At 42.1% G+C, this 17500-nt stretch overlaps 1 protein-coding gene across 2 annotated transcripts in view; it reads right to left on the bottom strand.

Annotated features, from left to right (window-relative positions):
* gnal (guanine nucleotide binding protein (G protein), alpha activating activity polypeptide, olfactory type) overlaps window positions 1–16753 on the bottom strand; it is a 32494-nt gene extending 15741 nt beyond the window's left edge. Inside the window, exons 1-6 of one of the 2 annotated variants that reach the window (XM_030768196.1) lie at window positions 16468–16753; window positions 16157–16229; window positions 14455–14457; window positions 13433–13487; window positions 13081–13200; window positions 1441–1538 (exon numbers count right to left, since the gene is read on the bottom strand). In XM_030768196.1, coding sequence (XP_030624056.1) covers window positions 1441–1538; window positions 13081–13200; window positions 13433–13487; window positions 14455–14457; window positions 16157–16229; window positions 16468–16606 — 488 coding nt within the window. In that variant the 5' untranslated portion in view covers window positions 16607–16753. The remainder of the gene's footprint in view (window positions 1–1440; window positions 1539–13080; window positions 13201–13432; window positions 13488–14454; window positions 14458–16156; window positions 16230–16467) is intronic. The other variant, XM_030768195.1, reaches the window with a different exon arrangement.
* Between the last annotated feature and the right edge of the window lie 747 nt (window positions 16754–17500).

Genomic DNA, 17500 nt, shown 5'->3' on the forward strand with positions numbered 1-17500 from the left:
AACTTGGCATCTGAGTACACACATATGCATACACATATACACAGACTCACGCGCGCGCACACACACAATGAGCTTGTGAGATACCGTGGTGTTTGTGTGTGTTTGTGTAAGCGGTAGATAAAGCCATTGGAAAAGTGAGCTTATCACGGTTAAAGATGGACAGCCAGGGTAGACCAAACGTCTCTGTACTACACTCTACCAACTACTGAACCCAATGCCAATGCACATACACTCCACAGTACTCTGTGTGTGTGTGTGTGTGTGTGTGTGTGTGTGTGGTGTGTATGTCTGTGAATGTGTGTGTCTGCACACATGCACACACACACTCACATACACACTGATATGCACAAACAATGAGACTAGTTATACATGAGGTAACTGTAAGAAGACATCCTATTGGCGGACACACCCACCAATGGCAAAGAAGCTCTCATTATTGACAATCAGTATTCACAGAATATACATTTAGACTTTCAAATGGCTTTTGAAACAATGCCTAAAGTTTACAAAAATTCTGCTATTAAATCAGTAACAAGCTTGTGTGTGTGTGTGTGTGTGTGTTTGTTAATCAACTTAGGTAAATGTCAGAACACTGAACTCAAAGGAAATCTATAAAAATATTGTCCTTTTTTTTTTTTTTTGCCTTTGTGACCGCTACGACCACAAATCACTACACCCCCGTTTCACAAACATGGTGTGGGCATCATAAATAAAGCATATGAATCTTAGGTGAGCTTCATCTGCAGAAACCTGAGACAGGCCGAGAGACGTAGTGTGTGAATAGGCCATGAACACACAGGTAAGAGAATCCGTGTGGAACGTCATCGTATGACATCATGATATGGTTTATGTCAGTCAGGACAGGGAGACGAGCACAGAGAGGCTCCTCTGTGGTGTGAGTGACACAGACCCTCCTAATCACTACCAGAGCAGAACAGGACCTCAGCTATAGCTCTAAGGAGTTTAAGTACCACTCAGTGTGGACAAACAGCCGTATCCTCAAAACACACTGTACTCATGCAGCAGTGGGGACAGGGTGGAAGAAATCAGACATAAAAAGACAGGGAAGTGAGAGACAGAGAGAGAGAGAGAGAGAGAGAGAGAGAGAGAGAGAGACAGAGAGAGAGAGAGACAGAGAGACAGAGAGAGAGACAGAGACCTCATCAAACCCTCCGCACCAGTGTCCAAATGCATGTGGAATACAGAGCCAAGCATAGCTCAATCAATTCAAATACCCACATCATGGACCTACCCCAGAGAGACAGACAGAGAGAGACAGACAGACAGACAGACAGAGAGAGAGAGAGAGAGAGAGACAGACAGAGAGAGAGAGAGAGAGAGAGAGAGAGACAGAGAGAGAGAGAGAGAGAGAGAGAGAGAGACAGAGAGAGAGAGATGAAGAGCAGAAAAGGAGGGAGGCAAAGTAAAAAATGTACTCACTATTGTGCACAGTCGATGAGCTGGTACTCGTTAGATCTCTCGAAGCAAGCCTTCACTCCCTCATCATCCCATAGGTGCTTAGCATGTTCGAAAAACTCCTGTTTACACACACATACACACACACACACACACACACACCCATACAGAGAGAGAGAGAGAGAAAGAGTCAGACCATGACAACTTCAAGTCTTTGCGTGGCAAAGCTAATCCCTAAGACTTTTAATTGATGTACACAGCACAAAGGTAAATATGTCTGACTTCAGAAGCTACTTATGCTTCACTATAGGTAACTCTATACATGCTACACTGACCTTACATTCCACACAATCACATAACATACTAAACACTGCGTAAGATACGTTTGTTTGTATATTTTTAGGGGGTTTTTTTCCAAGGCCTAACTGATTTTCGCACAGTTTTTTCCACGTTGTTTGCTATGTCACTATTTACGCTTATCACAGCTGCTCCAGCTCATCTGAAAGCGAGATTTCCATAACTTTATTTCCGGAGAGAAGCTGCGTGATTTTCATCACCACTCCAAAGATAGCGGTATTACTGGGCAAAAGGAACGTTTCTCAAACCATGGAAGATATCTAGTCGAGTCTGGCAACAGGTTCAAAACATCGTTCTCATAGCTCAGCATCTTCAAACAGCCCTCACTGACGTTTTAACTAGGTATGACACTGTCACGTATTCGTGCTAGGCTTATGAAAATATGTAACAGGGGAGACAGGCCATACGTTTCCACAAACAACTTAAGAAAAGTTTTACGACGAAGGTCTGGGTGACGAAGTTACGAATCAATTATGTCCTGGGTATTTGAACAGACGCAACGTCTAGCGAACACACGAATCTCTGAGTTCATTACCAAAGTACCGTTTCTCTACCTGCCGTTAGAAGAACCATCGTAATTCATATGTAAAGTACAGAATACAAAAGATTATTCATAAAGCTAAATTAGCATGAAATCTGTTTTCTTTTCATCTCTCTGTTCCATTATGAGTGAATTAAATCAGTAAAGATCAACAGATCTGAGAAACGGAAATATTCCAAATGAACCTGGATCAATCTAAACGATACAGGTGTCTATACATGAAAAGACAGCAGATCGAAACCTAATTTATACTCTTGAACGGCAAGTGTATTCATTCCCAACCTATAGCGCAGTCAGTGACTTTAATACGGTCGACCACGAACAAACACAATGAATGGGCCGTTTAAAATAAGAGAGTGTTAGTAGCAGCCAATGAAACGAAACGCTTCGAATGTATCATTTGTAGACTACATTGGCTGCGGGACAAAATTTAAGTTCACGTGATGCTGCACATGCATACGGGACAACGCAGGGTCAGATCTACGTGGATGATCCGTTAACGATCAGAAGCCAAGAACTGTGCACATCACTCAAACACATTTCGCATCCTCCCCCTCATCTCTGGTGATGTACAGATGGGAGAGGTAGGGACGGGGGGGGGGGGAGGAGGAGGAGGAGGGGGTCTTTCTGAGAAAAAGACTTGTTTTTCCACCGTTCTTCCTTAGAGAGTTCAGACTGCTATACCGTAATTAGGCCCACAGTGGGGGTACATCATATAATCACCACAATACAGACAAACAAATGGCAACAGAAAAGCGAAAACAAACGCACCAAAACCCAAACGAAGCAAGCAACCCAAACTGTTGCCGCTGCTTGTCCGTCGCCAAACCCTGAATCGCTGTTTTTAACTTGTAACGAATACAGAAATCACAGATGGTACCACAAAACCAAAAACCAGTTGAGAGCCGAAGGAAAAAATAGCATTTAGTCATTGTAATGGTTATGACGAAAGTTACAAGAACCACATTTATTAACTACTCCAAAATGATTTAGCATATAAGCATAAAACGGAAAGCCAACTTGAAAACTACGGCACCTCTATTAACTCGTTGAAGTCTAAGTTTAATTATTTTAATTAAGCTCGTCTAAGCACAACATTAAACTCTGGTCAAGTTTGGGAAATTTACTGAATTCAGTCAAAGTGATGAATCTGCCTAATGTTTGACGAATGAACTTTCTCCATAGATTTTACAAATGTATGAACAATAAGCTGCAACGCAATAGGCCTGTACACATTCATATAATCATATTTTAGAGAAATTTTAGGTTTAGGTCAGCATGTCAGTACTGACTTCTTTCTACAAGTCTATCCATAAACACAACGAAACCCTCGTTAAATAACTGTTTCTTACTTCCTCTTTGTTACATTAGCTTCAGGTAAAAAGGCTTTCGTAACCTGCACTGCCATCCAAATCTCTCTATATGCAAAACACTGGTTAGTTTCCCGCTCTCACCGACCAAAACAGGAAGAAACACAAAAGAAAGAGAGAAAGAAGCAGTTGGTCATCTCGTTGGGGTGTCTTTTTTTTTATTAAAAGAATTTCACAAAGCAGAAGGGTAAAAATGTTTAATGTAACCAAGATGCGCATATTTGCATAAGCGTGTTCTGTATACGAGGCATCTTCAAACCTGAACATATTTTAAAAACGTAAGGAAGTTAAGTGGGATTAAAAAAGGTAAGGAAGGTAAGTCGGTTTTAAAATCTTCAAATTTTGTTTTGAAGCAGCAGAAGCACTGTACCCCCAAGGGTTTTCCTGAATGCATGAAGCAACGATTAGTGTTGGTTACATAGCGAAGCTTCCACTTGTTTGAAAAAAAAATGACACTTCCACTAAAACAAGGATCGTTTCTGCGAAAGCCTCTTTCATAGAAGCCTACCCATCCCTGTTTGTAGCATATCCCATCAGCTAAATAAGAAAAAAAGGAAGAGAAGCAAAACAAAGACACAGGACAAGTGGTCGTAATGTTTCAGAGATCGAATACTCCCCGCTTTCCGGACGATGGCGCGGTTACAGAGCGTCCCAGTAGAATACCGTACAGAACGGAGCGAGCGCCAAGGGAGGTCGACACGAAACAAAAACATGAAAACAAACCTTAACGACCATTAGTGCCCTTTCATTTGCCAAAGGCCTGCTCTACCTGAGCCTTCATTAGTACCCAGATGATGGCAAGAGAGTCATTAAGAGTTAGCTAAACAGAGCCACCAGCCCATCCCGCGGGTTTTCTTAATGACAGCCATCGCTGCTCCGGGAGTCCCCGCGACTCTTCCACGCTATCAGGATGAACGCCATGAGTCTTCAGGGGAACAGGCGCGCGCACACACGCACTCACACACTGTCTCTCTCTCTCTCTCTCACACACCATACACGCCTTAGTGTTGATACCAATGTCAAAGTTGTAGCCAGAGAATGCTGGAGGGTGAGTGAAGCAGCTGGCAGGAATGAGGAATGCCTTTAAAACCATCAATTAGGCTGAGAAGGTGTTCTGGCCGCTCTCTGACACCAGGACACCGTTCCCACTTCAGAATTTAACGCACCGTCCTCCAAGTGCCAGCCCGTAACATTCACAGGATGTCAGTGAAATTAAACAGTAGAAAGGGCGAGTTGTACGAAGGCACTCCAGTAACCTAGAGGACTGTATGCTAAGTCACAAAGATAGGTCACAAAGGTGAACGAGACGTACCCTCATTCTCTGTGAAGGGGAGTTAGCATGCTAGCTTTAGCCACAACATACCTCACTAGACGCTATGGGTAAAACTGACACTAATCCAATTCGTGTAATTTGTTTACAGTGGATTCAATTTCATTTGTTTACACAAACTCATGTAAATGACGTCTGGTTCCCGAAAGGTCATTAGCTGCCCATCTTTATCCACAAGCCAACCATGAAAACTTCCCAAACCCGTCACATGCTGTAAGCTTTTCCTAAAGAAATACAGTTAAAGCGTGGTTTACAGAGTTTGGAATGGGCTACAGAAACTGGCTTTAAACATAGACTCGTGGAGCCTAGTGACGGTCTAGAGAATGTGTAATGCTTTCACGACGACGTGAGAACATTGTCAAATTCTGTTTTCTGTCTTCGGATAACGGCACAGTTACTGAGGCCTCTGTAAGAAAAACTTAGTGCTTGATATTCAGTGACACTTTTCTGTGAGCTATGTTATTACAAAACGTGCATGCCTGCAAAACACACACACACAAACCTCTCTAAACAGAGCATGTCTTCCTGTTCTTTTTAAAACCACTTTTTTCTTTTTTTTTTTTTTTTTCTTTTTTTTGCTGTTATCTTTTGTGGTAACATGCCTGTCACTTTTCATCTCCAGATCAGCCTTGTTTTTAAAAACACTTATATTCTTATTATCTCAGTGAAATGCTTTAACACTCACCAAAGTCTTTGGGCTTCTATGTTTTTTTTTTGTTTTTTTGTTTGTTTTGTTTTTTTTCGACATTCATGCTGCAATTTGAACGATGATAAGAAATCTATGACACCTTTTTTTTCCTGTCTTTGATCTTGGCAGCCCGTGCGGTAACCACACATACACTTGCTTATTTCATACTTCCTGTCCTGTGACCTCAAGCAGAAACTGGGTGCATCCTCAGACAGAAAACAGAAATGTTTATCTGCTCCATGAGCTGCTGACGACAACAGTTTAGCAAAAGACCATCAATTACATGTATTAATGCAAAGGGGCAGCTGCTGTATGATGACATGCAAATGCAACCTATTAAGAGATCCAGCGAATCACCAATTAAATTTAGGAGTGTGATCAAATTAATCCAAAGTGTTCTTTTTTAAAGTGCTCTACTGTCTAAGGTATCTTTTCAGATAGATAATCTGATCTGTCTAATAAAACTTCTGAGATGCCATAAAATCAAATAAAGTATAGAATCTGACACATTTTTTTTTTTTTGTCTGTTTACAAAAGTTCTTCAGCATTTCAACTGACTCTTCAGTTGCTTATCATATGTGTGATACAAATGTTTACTTCAGTTCTGAAACCGGTCCCTGTTCACACATGCCTGAATTAAAGTGGAACTAAACCAGTTTGTAGCAGAAGAAGAAAGAAATCTTTTTTTCTTTTTTTTTTGCCCCACAGGAGAGTTCAGTAACATATTTCTCTCTACCAGTCCATAAACCCGTTTCTCAACCGAGCGAGTCCCGGACCGGGCCCGAAACGAAGCCGGGGAAGCGTGCTATATTGTCAGCGTTGCGTTCAGTATGTGTGTGTGTGTGTGTGTAACGCTGTGTGTAGTGCTGACAAGGCATCTGAGGCTCCCTGCGGAGACAGGACGCTTAGCCTGCCTGCCACGTTTAGCTCTGCTTGTCACACATCAAGCTTCTATGAGTCATCATCAAAATGAAAGGACTATTTTTAGCCTCTGATAGTTTGATGAAAAAAAAGATAGAGAGAGAGAGAAAGAGAGAGAGAACAGGAACCTCTTGAAGCTTTTGTGAAGAAAGAGAGAAAGCTCGCCATACCAACATTACACGGAGATTTATCAACCATGTCTTGTAATGTTCTGGAAGCCCCTCTTTTCTCTGTGCCACTAACCACATGTACACGCAGTCTTCTTTCCCTCTCTGTAGTGTATCCCGGGCCTCTAGGCTCAGTCCTGCTCAGTAGAGTATGCTGTCTGCAACTGTCCACAGCTGACACGCTTGCCTAATCACTCACTGTGGACTATCACAGTCTCAATCTGAACACACTTCACTCACCCACAGACTCATGTCTGAGAAAACAGTAAAAGCTTGGACTTAAACACAGGACAACGTCTGCACCACAGACAAAAAAGCCTTTTCCTCTGTCACTGTATGACATGCAGGACCTGTGTGCGTGTGTGTGTGTGTGTGTGTGTGTGTGTGTGCGTGCGCACGAGCATGTGTTCTCAAACACACAAGTTTGTGTGCTTTGAACAAACACCTGCACTAACATAGAGGGACGTCTCAGTAAAGAAGCATGTACTTGTTTCTTTACCAGGATCTGGTCTGCTGCTGCTGCCGACTTTCTGCTGAGGAGGAAGACCAATATGATAAGGCTCTGAGTGTGTGTGTGTGTGTGTGAGAGAGAGAGAGAGAGAGAGTGTATGTGTGTCTCTGTGTGTGTGTGAGAGAGAGAGAGTGTGTGTGTGTGTGTGTTTAAGAGCAGGAGACTCTCCTCAGGGCTGGTGCTTGGTGAGGCTCGTGACACTGAGTGAATGAATGCAGTGTACAGATTATTGTTCTGTAGAGAGAGAGAGAGAAAGAGAGAGAGAGACTTGAACATAGCCTTAAGAGGGTCACTTAACCATTTGATACCTACCATAATCTTTCCACATGCGTGAACTATAAACTCAGCCTAGACTAAATATCAGCATGCTCTCTATCCATGACGGACAGAAAAAAAGCCGCGGCTCGCTCTCCTTTTCTCTCTACAGACCAGCGATTCTCAGTCGTATGCACAGACTCCAAACTACAACCAGACTGAAATCAACCTTTGAAACCAGAAGCAGACTGAAATCAACCTCTAAAAACAGCAAAATGATCCGTGGCCATTAGACAAAATAGCTTTTTCCAACTAAAACACTGTAACACATGTTGAATATTTAAAAAAAAAAAAAAAGCTTTTTTTTTCTGATCAACAGTTTTTTTGTCTTTTTTTTTTGCGTATGAACATTTTTTTCCAATGTGCTTTTTATTCTGTACCTCCAATATGCAAGATATACCATTTCTAAATGCCACTGGTGAATGCAGGGACCGAAGAGGCCTGAGAGGGGTGAGCAAGCATCTGATTTGTCCAGGAGCGGAGCAGAGGAGTGCCTACGGGCGCCCACGGAGGCTTCAAAAGAGGCCTGGAAGAGAAACGCCCCCCTGTCCAAAAATGAACATCAACATTCACTTCAGTGTAGTCATCTATGGATCCCTCCGCAAGAACATTAGAAAAATGAATGCTGGGAGATTACATAAGAACACATGTTCGACTGCTGGATCCAAGAGCGAACGAACGAAAGAAAGAAAGGAAGAAAGAAAGAAAGAAAGAAAGAACGAAAGAAAGATGAGTTCTGGCTAGCTGTTGTGTCATTGCAGATGGAGGACTTGGGCATTTCCTCACTCCGTATCAGAGTAACAAAACAAATGCAGTTTTGTTTACACACTGAAACTGGTTCTGTGAAGCCCAAGAGCAAAAACTTTAAGATCATCTGCAAGAAGAAAGACTTTTTCTTTTTTTTTTTTTTTTTAAAGTACAAACACATGTCGTTTTCACACAAATATCAGTCTCATCTGACCAGTTTCCAAAACACTTGACACAACCCTCCTCATTAGGCCCAGCCGTTACAAAGGAGAGGAGAGGAGTAAAACTCCTTCTGTTTGCGTTGAAAAGACCGTATCACTAAAAAAAAACGCTCCGACTGAAGGCACTCAATCTTCACTTGGACTGGCGTTGGCCGCTTTAATCAGACAATCAGCCCAAGCAGTGCTTTAGCACAAATAAAAGAGATACAGGTTTCAGTGCTGGAGTTCCAAGGCTGACAACGGCGTAACAAGAGACAGAGGGAGAGGAGGGGGGGGGGGGGGGGGGGGGGGGCGGTAGGGGGCGTGGGGGTTAGGAGGACCCATCTCTCAGACCAGATATGGGCAAATCTGGGTGACAATTTCGTGTTCTGACTGTGAAGGGGAAGACCAAGCAGCCAGAGTTCAGTCGTAACTCTGCCGCTTCGGTGTCGCGTCTGTCATCCACGCACGCAGGGAGACAAATATGTGAATCAATAAATAAACAAACAAACAAATAAATAAATAAAGTGACATCATTTATTCTCTGTGACGTCCTGTAAAACATCTAGCGTCGCCGACTGCGATCGGAAGGAACAGCACAACTGTTTCGTTAACTGTGAACGACGTTAGTGTTTATATTTTGTCAATGTTGCTCTTTAGTTCACGCGTGTACGGTTATTTGTTTATTTTATCGAAATGTAAGACAGATAGCGAGCTGGCTTTGGTAGGTGTGGCTGCTATCTCAGAAGCATGAAAATGCTGCGGTTAATCTGGTCCTGAGCACACAACTCTGTGTAACAGTGTGAGATTCAAAGTTTCAGAATTTTACACTCAGAGTTTTACATTCACGGTTTTACCTGTTTTACGTTTGCCTGTTTCCTGTTTCTGTTCCTTTTCATTTTTCATTCTCAGTGACACGACTATAATGCACAGAGGGGAAAAAAAAAACAGTTTTTGTGTGTTTACTTTGTATGTGACCAGCCCTGGGTGTAACTCTTTAGTGATTTTATACAATCGGTTTCATGTGCTATAATATCAACACTGTGTATAATCTTACTGGAAAGTGTCATCTCTTGGTGAGGGTTTAAAGGCAGCTCTACAGATTGACTGAGACATTTAGGGTTTTGTAAAAAAAAAAAAAAAAAAGCTTCACTGTTTAGAGAGTGGTGTGTGTAGTTTTGTTAGTTTTGTGAGATGAACTACAGAAATAGAAGATATACACAGTTCTTTCCTCCAGTAATTCACCTGTCAGTCAATTATAGCAGAGACATAAGCATTACTACTACAGCTAAGTTCTCTCCATTACAATCAACACCCTGATCACAGAGAACAGCCAGTTATCAAAGCTCAGTTTATAGACTCATAGCCTACACACACACACACACACACACACACACACACATACATGTACACATGCACCCACACACATGCAAACATACACTCACAAACACTCTCTCTCTCTCTCTCTAACACACACACACACACACATACATGACTTTCATAGACACACTCTTTCTCATCCACGTCATTTCCAGACATTACGGCACTCTATCCGTGTACGCCTCAAGTACAAGGAACTTGTCGCCACGCGGCAGGTCAAAGGTCAGACCTTCATCGATAAAAGGTCAAAAGTCTCTCAGAGGCTCCAGCGCAACAAGTTGTTTTTTTTGTGACATATGCTGCCCGGTGATAAAAAGCCCAGATTAATGTTCCTGAAACACAAAGAGCTTTTTGAGCCAGGGCTCATAACATGGTTTCACATGTGACGAGAAATTTTTAAGACGTGAAACACAGACAAGCTTCACAGCTCCTGCGTCGACTGAATGGCTGCATCAAACGCGCGGCCCCGGCTGTCTCTGCTCACAGCCCAGCGATCAAACAACATGTTTACTAACAAAAATCAATGCGCCGTTACATCATCCTCCTAATTAATGGAGCATCCGAAACATCTCACTGCTACTGTCCCTGTTTTGACAGACTGTAAGCCAATACCAGATCACTACTTGTATAACTGTATACACACACACACACACACACACACACACACACACACATTCCTCCTCCGTCATAAGGAAGATACATTGTCTGGTCAGCATGACAGGGGCTCTGAGCCTGGATTTTGTGAAGAAAGGATCCTCTCTTGGACGACCCTGACTGGCCAGATTTTTCTGATGGGTGTGTTTACCAATGACAACAGAGGATATGGTCACATAGTTATGTTTCTGACACCAAGATTCCAGTCCACCTCTAGGCACAAACCTCACAGAGAGAGAGAGAGAGAAAGGAGAGGGGACCCAACTGCCCTCTCAGTAATGACCAGTGATTTAAACTGAGATCCTAAAACAGTAAGTACTTTAAAACTCATGACATCCCTCTGGCTTCACTGAGTCGCCGGAGAGGATCATAATTAGATAACAGCACTGACACACACACACACACACATACACACACAAACACATGTAACACAGTTGTTAGTAATGTCTTGCATAGACACACACACACACACACACACACAGCATAGAAGCTGGTAATGTCACACTCACACACACACACAGTGACCCTCCTCTCTCTTCCAATTCTTCTTCCCTGTAGCACTAGTTACCAAATCCAGACAATTTTAGCTCCAAAAGAAGAGCCTGTTTTTGGCTCTTTCATAACGTCGGTCTGATAACAGCTTTGTCCTTGTCTACATGTGACTGGCCCACCTAATTCGGACTGCATCACACCATTCTTCACAAAGCAAAATGGAGCTTTGAATTAAGTGCCCAAATAAATACTCCCAAGCAAATTACCATGCATAACTTTTAAGTGAAAGACCTTTCTAGGAACTGTGCTCCAAAAATCTAACACCTCGTGTCTGAGAGCTGGGGATGGGGAAGGAGATGTGTGTGTGTGTGTGTGTGTGTGTGTGTGTGTGTGTTTGTGTGTGTCTGTCCGATTTGCTCGCTTTTAAATGCTAAACTGAGAGTGTCTGATGGGGCTACTGGTTTTAGTAACAATCTGATGACGTGTGAAGAGTTGAAAGCTTCACATTTTGAAGTTAAAGCCCAAATCCAGGCCAAATCTATGTTTGTCAGTCACTTCTCTAAAATCACCTGGCTCTGCGAACAGACAAGAGTTCCCTCGTCTTTAAAGATAAAATAAATGCAAACACGTTAGTGTTATGCCTCAGCATTGGTCTGGTTATTAAGAGTGTGTATGAATGTGAAACAACATTTAACCAGACATCTACATACTAGACAAGTTCCTAAGTTTTCAGCTGTCGCTACAGCCAAGTGAGCATCTGTTCAGTGGCACAGGCTAATAACTGTGGGCAAACAATAAGAATAAGCTAATGCATTTGATCGCTATCAGATAACAGATATGTGTGCTCTAGCCCCTCCCTTACTCAGTAAATAAAATCGTCAAAGGCACCAAAAGCTAACACAGGCATGCCATGAGTTGACACTGTGCCCTCACGGACCACAGAAAGCTCTACTGTTAGCGTTAGCATATGCTAACAGGCCCAAAAGTAGGCCAACTTGTGCGTGCGACTCCACGGCAACACCAGAGTGCTACTTTTTAAGGCCGACAGTCTGGAAAATAGATATTGTGACATCGTATATCATATATCTTGGTTTCGTCGAGAGGCAATGTAACACTCAAACAAACCCATTTTACTTTAGCATGATTAGCATAGCAGCCAGCTAACAGTTTAAACACAGGGAGCAAATATCAGCAATGAAAAAAGTTATTAAAAAATAATAATAATAATAATAATCTCCATTTCTTCATCTGTATGAGTCTGTTCACTAAAGCCTCTCTCTTTTTCTTCAGAGAAAGACTGTAGGAAAAAGTTGACACAAAATGTTAACTGCTTATTTTCACACAATGCCTTTGAGATACAGACAACTGCCATCCCAAAATCGAAAGGAAAATTCACAAAATCTAAGGCAACCGATGGCCTCAAAAAATAAATAAATAATAAAAAAAAAGTGAGTGATCCAACTTTTTCCACGTTTACAACACTGAGTAAACACAGGCAAACAAACAATACATCTCATAGTCTTATGCTGCAAAAAGAAAAAAAAAAAAAAAGATCTCTCATTGTGGTGTGTCAACAACAACAACGACAAAGAAAATCAGCAAAAGAGCATATCGTGTCTCCACCACTCTGTGGACTGTCTTATATAGAAATACTCTTATAATGTACAATGAATTCGATTCTCTGTATTATTACAAAATTAAAACACACTCCTTGATTCCGGATGAAGCTCATATTTCAGATTCCACTTCTGACCCTGACAAGTACCCTGACAACACAGTCCCCTGAGTTACATCACTCAGAGACCAACTATCTCATCTTTCATACACGCAACAACTCCATTTCACCAGCCTGTGTGCGGAGTATCTCCTGTTCGTGAGATCGATTATCACCGAAACCATCTTTTTTTTTTTTTTTTTTTGCAGAAACCCTTACGGTATACGATATTTTGTGTGCGAGAATGAGTAAAGAGTGAAGCGTGGTGGACACTTACCTCTGTGTAATCGAAGTCAGAGAGCGGGGCTATGCTCTTGATGTACTCCACTCTGGGTTGATTCTCAGGGTTGCCCAGGGGCACAGGTGGAATTAAAGTGCTCATGGCTGAAACTATCGTCTAGAAAGAGGATCAAACAAGAACAGAGGTGGTAAGCAGGATAAATGTAGGATAAACCCAGGGCTAAACCTGTCTAATGACTGAAACGAGACTGCTTAGAGAAGGGTTACTGAGGAATCAGCAGTAACTTTTTTATTTTTTTTATTTATTTTTTTTTTTTGTGCATTTCAGTTAAAAAAAAACTAGTTCAGTTAAGAAACTGATCAACCCCCCGAAAAACTCTGTAACTTACCACTATGGCATCTTTCACGTTTTTCCGAATATCCAAGATTTTTTGCTTCTTTTCCCTGGGTGAGAAGGAAAATGATATTCAATGAAAACACGACCCACACTTATTCATTACTGCAAAGCTTTTGTTTATTAATAAAGACCAGAGAGGTTAGATGATCTGGACAACTGGACAACTGATCTGAACAGGTTGGAATAACTCTGAGATGTCAGAACATCTGAGTCTTCTGTGGACTCATCCTAACCTTGCGAGGTTTCCTGTGTGGTTGATATGTGTAGCAGAACACTGCTATAATGAGGCTTTAAAACACTCCACAGAATGTGAAACTCTTAAAAAAAAAAGACCCTGTGAGAATGCTCTGGGGTAAAATGTAATAAAGTGACAACATTACGTATGACTAAACCATGTAACACGATAACACAAAGTTTGTTCACTTTTCACTCCAAACTGTAAGATCTACTGTTTCTAAAAAAAAAAAAAAACCCCACACAAAAAAACAATAATAACAACAACAACAACAAAAAAACACACAGCTAAGTACTTACGTTCAGTCTGGTTTTGACTCCCATTTTAGTTTTTTCCGCCTTAATTACTCACAAATCATTTGTGACGCAATCCCAGTATTTTCTTAAAAATATTAAGATAATGTCTTGAAATGTTTAGATCTTGAAGACTTACTCACTTACAGATAATCAATGCAAAAAGTAAACTGTTTCTCAAAATATACATACACACACACACACACACACACACAGACACGCACACACACACACACACGCACGCACACGCACACACACACAGACACGCACGCACACACACGCACGCACACACACACAGACACGCACGCACACACACGTACGCACACACACACACACACACACACACACAGTCACGCCGGTAGCTTAGCTTATCCCGCACAACTATTTTGAGAGGCCATAAAACCAAAAGGAGCTCGTGTGTTTTGTCTTCGCTGTGCGCATTTATGGAAGACGTCTGTCCGTGCCAAACGCAGGACAGCTACACACGCACTTTATCTACAGCCACAGAGAATTCAAACTCTTTCCAAATGAGCGAGAGAGAGAGAGAGAGCGAGAGAGAAAAAACAAATCCATACAGAAGCAACAGTTTCCCGACGTTAGTGCTCCCCCAAAATGGAGCTCACCACCTTTCGCTGCACTCATCCCTAGGACAAGATGAAAGCCTGATTTTGAAAAGCTTTGTACGTTGGCAAACAAGCCATTCTCTCTTTATTCTTGCAGTGTATTTGACTACAGAACATCAGAAGTGTACACTTTCTTTGTGATTCAATGACTATTTCCATGTAGTCAGCGAAAGGATGCAATAAACGATGACTCATTCTCTCACACGCGTGCTAAAGTTCTGAATCCTAATCTTACAGTAAAGCCAGTCAGGGTCAAAGGCGTGAGTCGTGATTTGCGACATTTGGTCACTTGCGTTGGGACCTGTGAGTCACATGGGAACAGTATGGACGTATGAAAACAGTACCTAAAAACCGAGGCATATATTATGTGTTTAGCAAAAAAATGATCAACCGTCATTCCAAATCGAGCTGAAGCAACCAGAATGTTTCTATAGTTTGTACAGTCGTGTAAAAAAAAACTGTTTGTGGCCATGAGACGCAAGGTCACCGCCGGAGATCCCTGTTTCTTTACGGAGCGGGAAAAACTGTGAATGACCTGGTGTACCTCATGGGTCAACACGTCAACTAAGATGGGTCACTGGCTACACAGGATATTGTCAGGCCATTTAAATACAATTATCTCATTATCCAAGACACACTAATCATACATATACTAATGCTGTGTGTGCCTGTGTGTGTGTGTGTGTGTGTGTGTGTGTGTGGGTGTGTGTGTAACTAAGGGGTGGGGGTGGGGGTCAGATGAGCACATGAGTAATTCACAGAAAATAAGACATTCTTTAAACTTTGTCCATTTGTTTGCCTAAGAACAAAAGCTGAATCAACTCTCCAAAAGTAAATAAATAAATACAGTATGCAGTGGGGGGGAAAACAGACAGATCATTGTTTTCCATAACTTTATCATGAGACTGGGACTAAATACCTTGTGTATGTTTCTGATACTGTAAGGACCTTGTACTATAGACGTGAAACCAGACACAGAGTCTCCATAGATCTGTGTGTGTTGATGAACGCCGTTTAACCCGTGCCAAACTAATACAAACCGGCCTGAAAATTCTAATGCACGTGAGATGACAGTGCCTACTCATGGCCGAGACTGAGACGGATCCACAGCAAAGACAACACGCAAAGCGTGGAGTCCGTGGGTTAGAATTCTTTTTACCTTAGGCTCTATCACAGTCAATGGCAGATAAAACACAAATCCAAAAAACTGTAAAAGACTCTCTCGCACGCGCGCGCGCGCGCACACACACACGTACACACACACACACACACATACACATCTGGTAATATGACGTCTTTATCTCGCTGACAGCTATTAGAAATCAGTTGGACATAGCAAGCTTGTCGCCATGCTGTAGCCACGGGCCCTCTAAGCTCTGCGGTGCTTCACCGCTATAACAAATAAACCGGACGCGAAGGCGTCTCTAATCATAACTGGACGAAACTGACAGAGGAAGCGTCGGATTTATTGTGAAGCCATGTTTTATGAAAAACAGGTTTTAGAAAAAATCAAACAAACAGGCCTTCAAAAGACAGTAATGCAACAAAAAGCACTGGACACTTACTCTGCGTTGAAGCCGTTGACGTGCAGAATTCTCATCTGCTTGACAATAGTGCTCTTTCCGGATTCTCCAGCTCCTGTGAAATAAGGCAGATAGATAAGACTGAGCTGTCACCCGTAAAATAGGACAGAGAGGATCGGCTATCACTTTCTCTGGTGATTCCGAGATGCTTGCGAATCCCTGACAATTGTGACATCCATCTATCCAGGCAATGCTCGCGTTAGCGAGACCTGTCAATACACAGGCAGCAGGACGACAGGGAAAACACCTATAACACACCAATCCCCGTATCAAATTCGAATTTAAAGCCTTACCTAATAAAAGCAGTCGATGTGTCGCTTTATACGCTTGTCTTTCTTTTTGTAACTGTTTCTCTATTTTCTTATTCGCCTCTCGCTGAGCCTTTTCGTCGATCCGCTGATCTTCGGTCTTGCTGTTGCCCAAACAACCCATCTTCCGTCAACCTCTTTTTTCGCGTGTGAAAGGAAAGCGGTGGTGGTTATGTTCCAATATGCCAGGCGAACAAATGGGGCGAAAAATCTGTGCGCCACTTTTCCGTCGGTACGAAAAAAAAAAGGTTTCGCTTTCACCCCTTCAAAAACCAAATCCCAGATAGATTCAATCAAATCCAATAAATAAATTCATCATAAATATAATGAAAAGATACATGAATAATATAAATAACAAGAAGAGGAGCGGGGCTGACACTGGAAATCAGCCAACGACTCCGCTTGCGCTCCTGCTTCCCCCTCCGTATTTTTCTATCTAAAATTCTGTTTGTATTTCTGTGCCTTTAACTCAACACTGCCTCTTTCTGCGGCCGCGGGAACTAACAGCGAACCTGAGAGAGAACAACCTCTCGCAGTTTAGCTCGCCCAACTGTGTGTCAGTCGGCTCGTTTTCGGCCGGCCCTATCACAGGGAGAAAGTAGATTGTTGAACCTTGCAACGGGTGTTTTGGCACACATGCGCACCCTCGTGCACGCACGCACGCACACACACAGACACACACACACACACACACACACATATATACATTTTTAATACATACAACAGAAATGTTCAAGACTATGACACCTGTGTCTTAGCCATAAAATACTGAATAAGAGACTATTAACACTAAAGATCAGTTAAAATGTATTAAGCAACACCGTTTTGTTTAACATTTTTATTCCAATTTAGCCACATTTTCTTTCCTATATCAAACACAAAGGCACAAGTACTTCACTCCAGAACCTTCCAGTCCATAACATGCACTTGACGATGTAAAAACTATCGATGGAGTCCAAACCATCACCATAGACTGAAAAAGGCCTATTTCATGGCTGGTGTGTCCTACAGGTTTTAA

The sequence above is a fragment of the Chanos chanos genome, chromosome 3 (genome assembly GCF_902362185.1).
Source record: "Chanos chanos chromosome 3, fChaCha1.1, whole genome shotgun sequence".
NCBI lineage: Eukaryota > Metazoa > Chordata > Actinopteri > Gonorynchiformes > Chanidae > Chanos > Chanos chanos.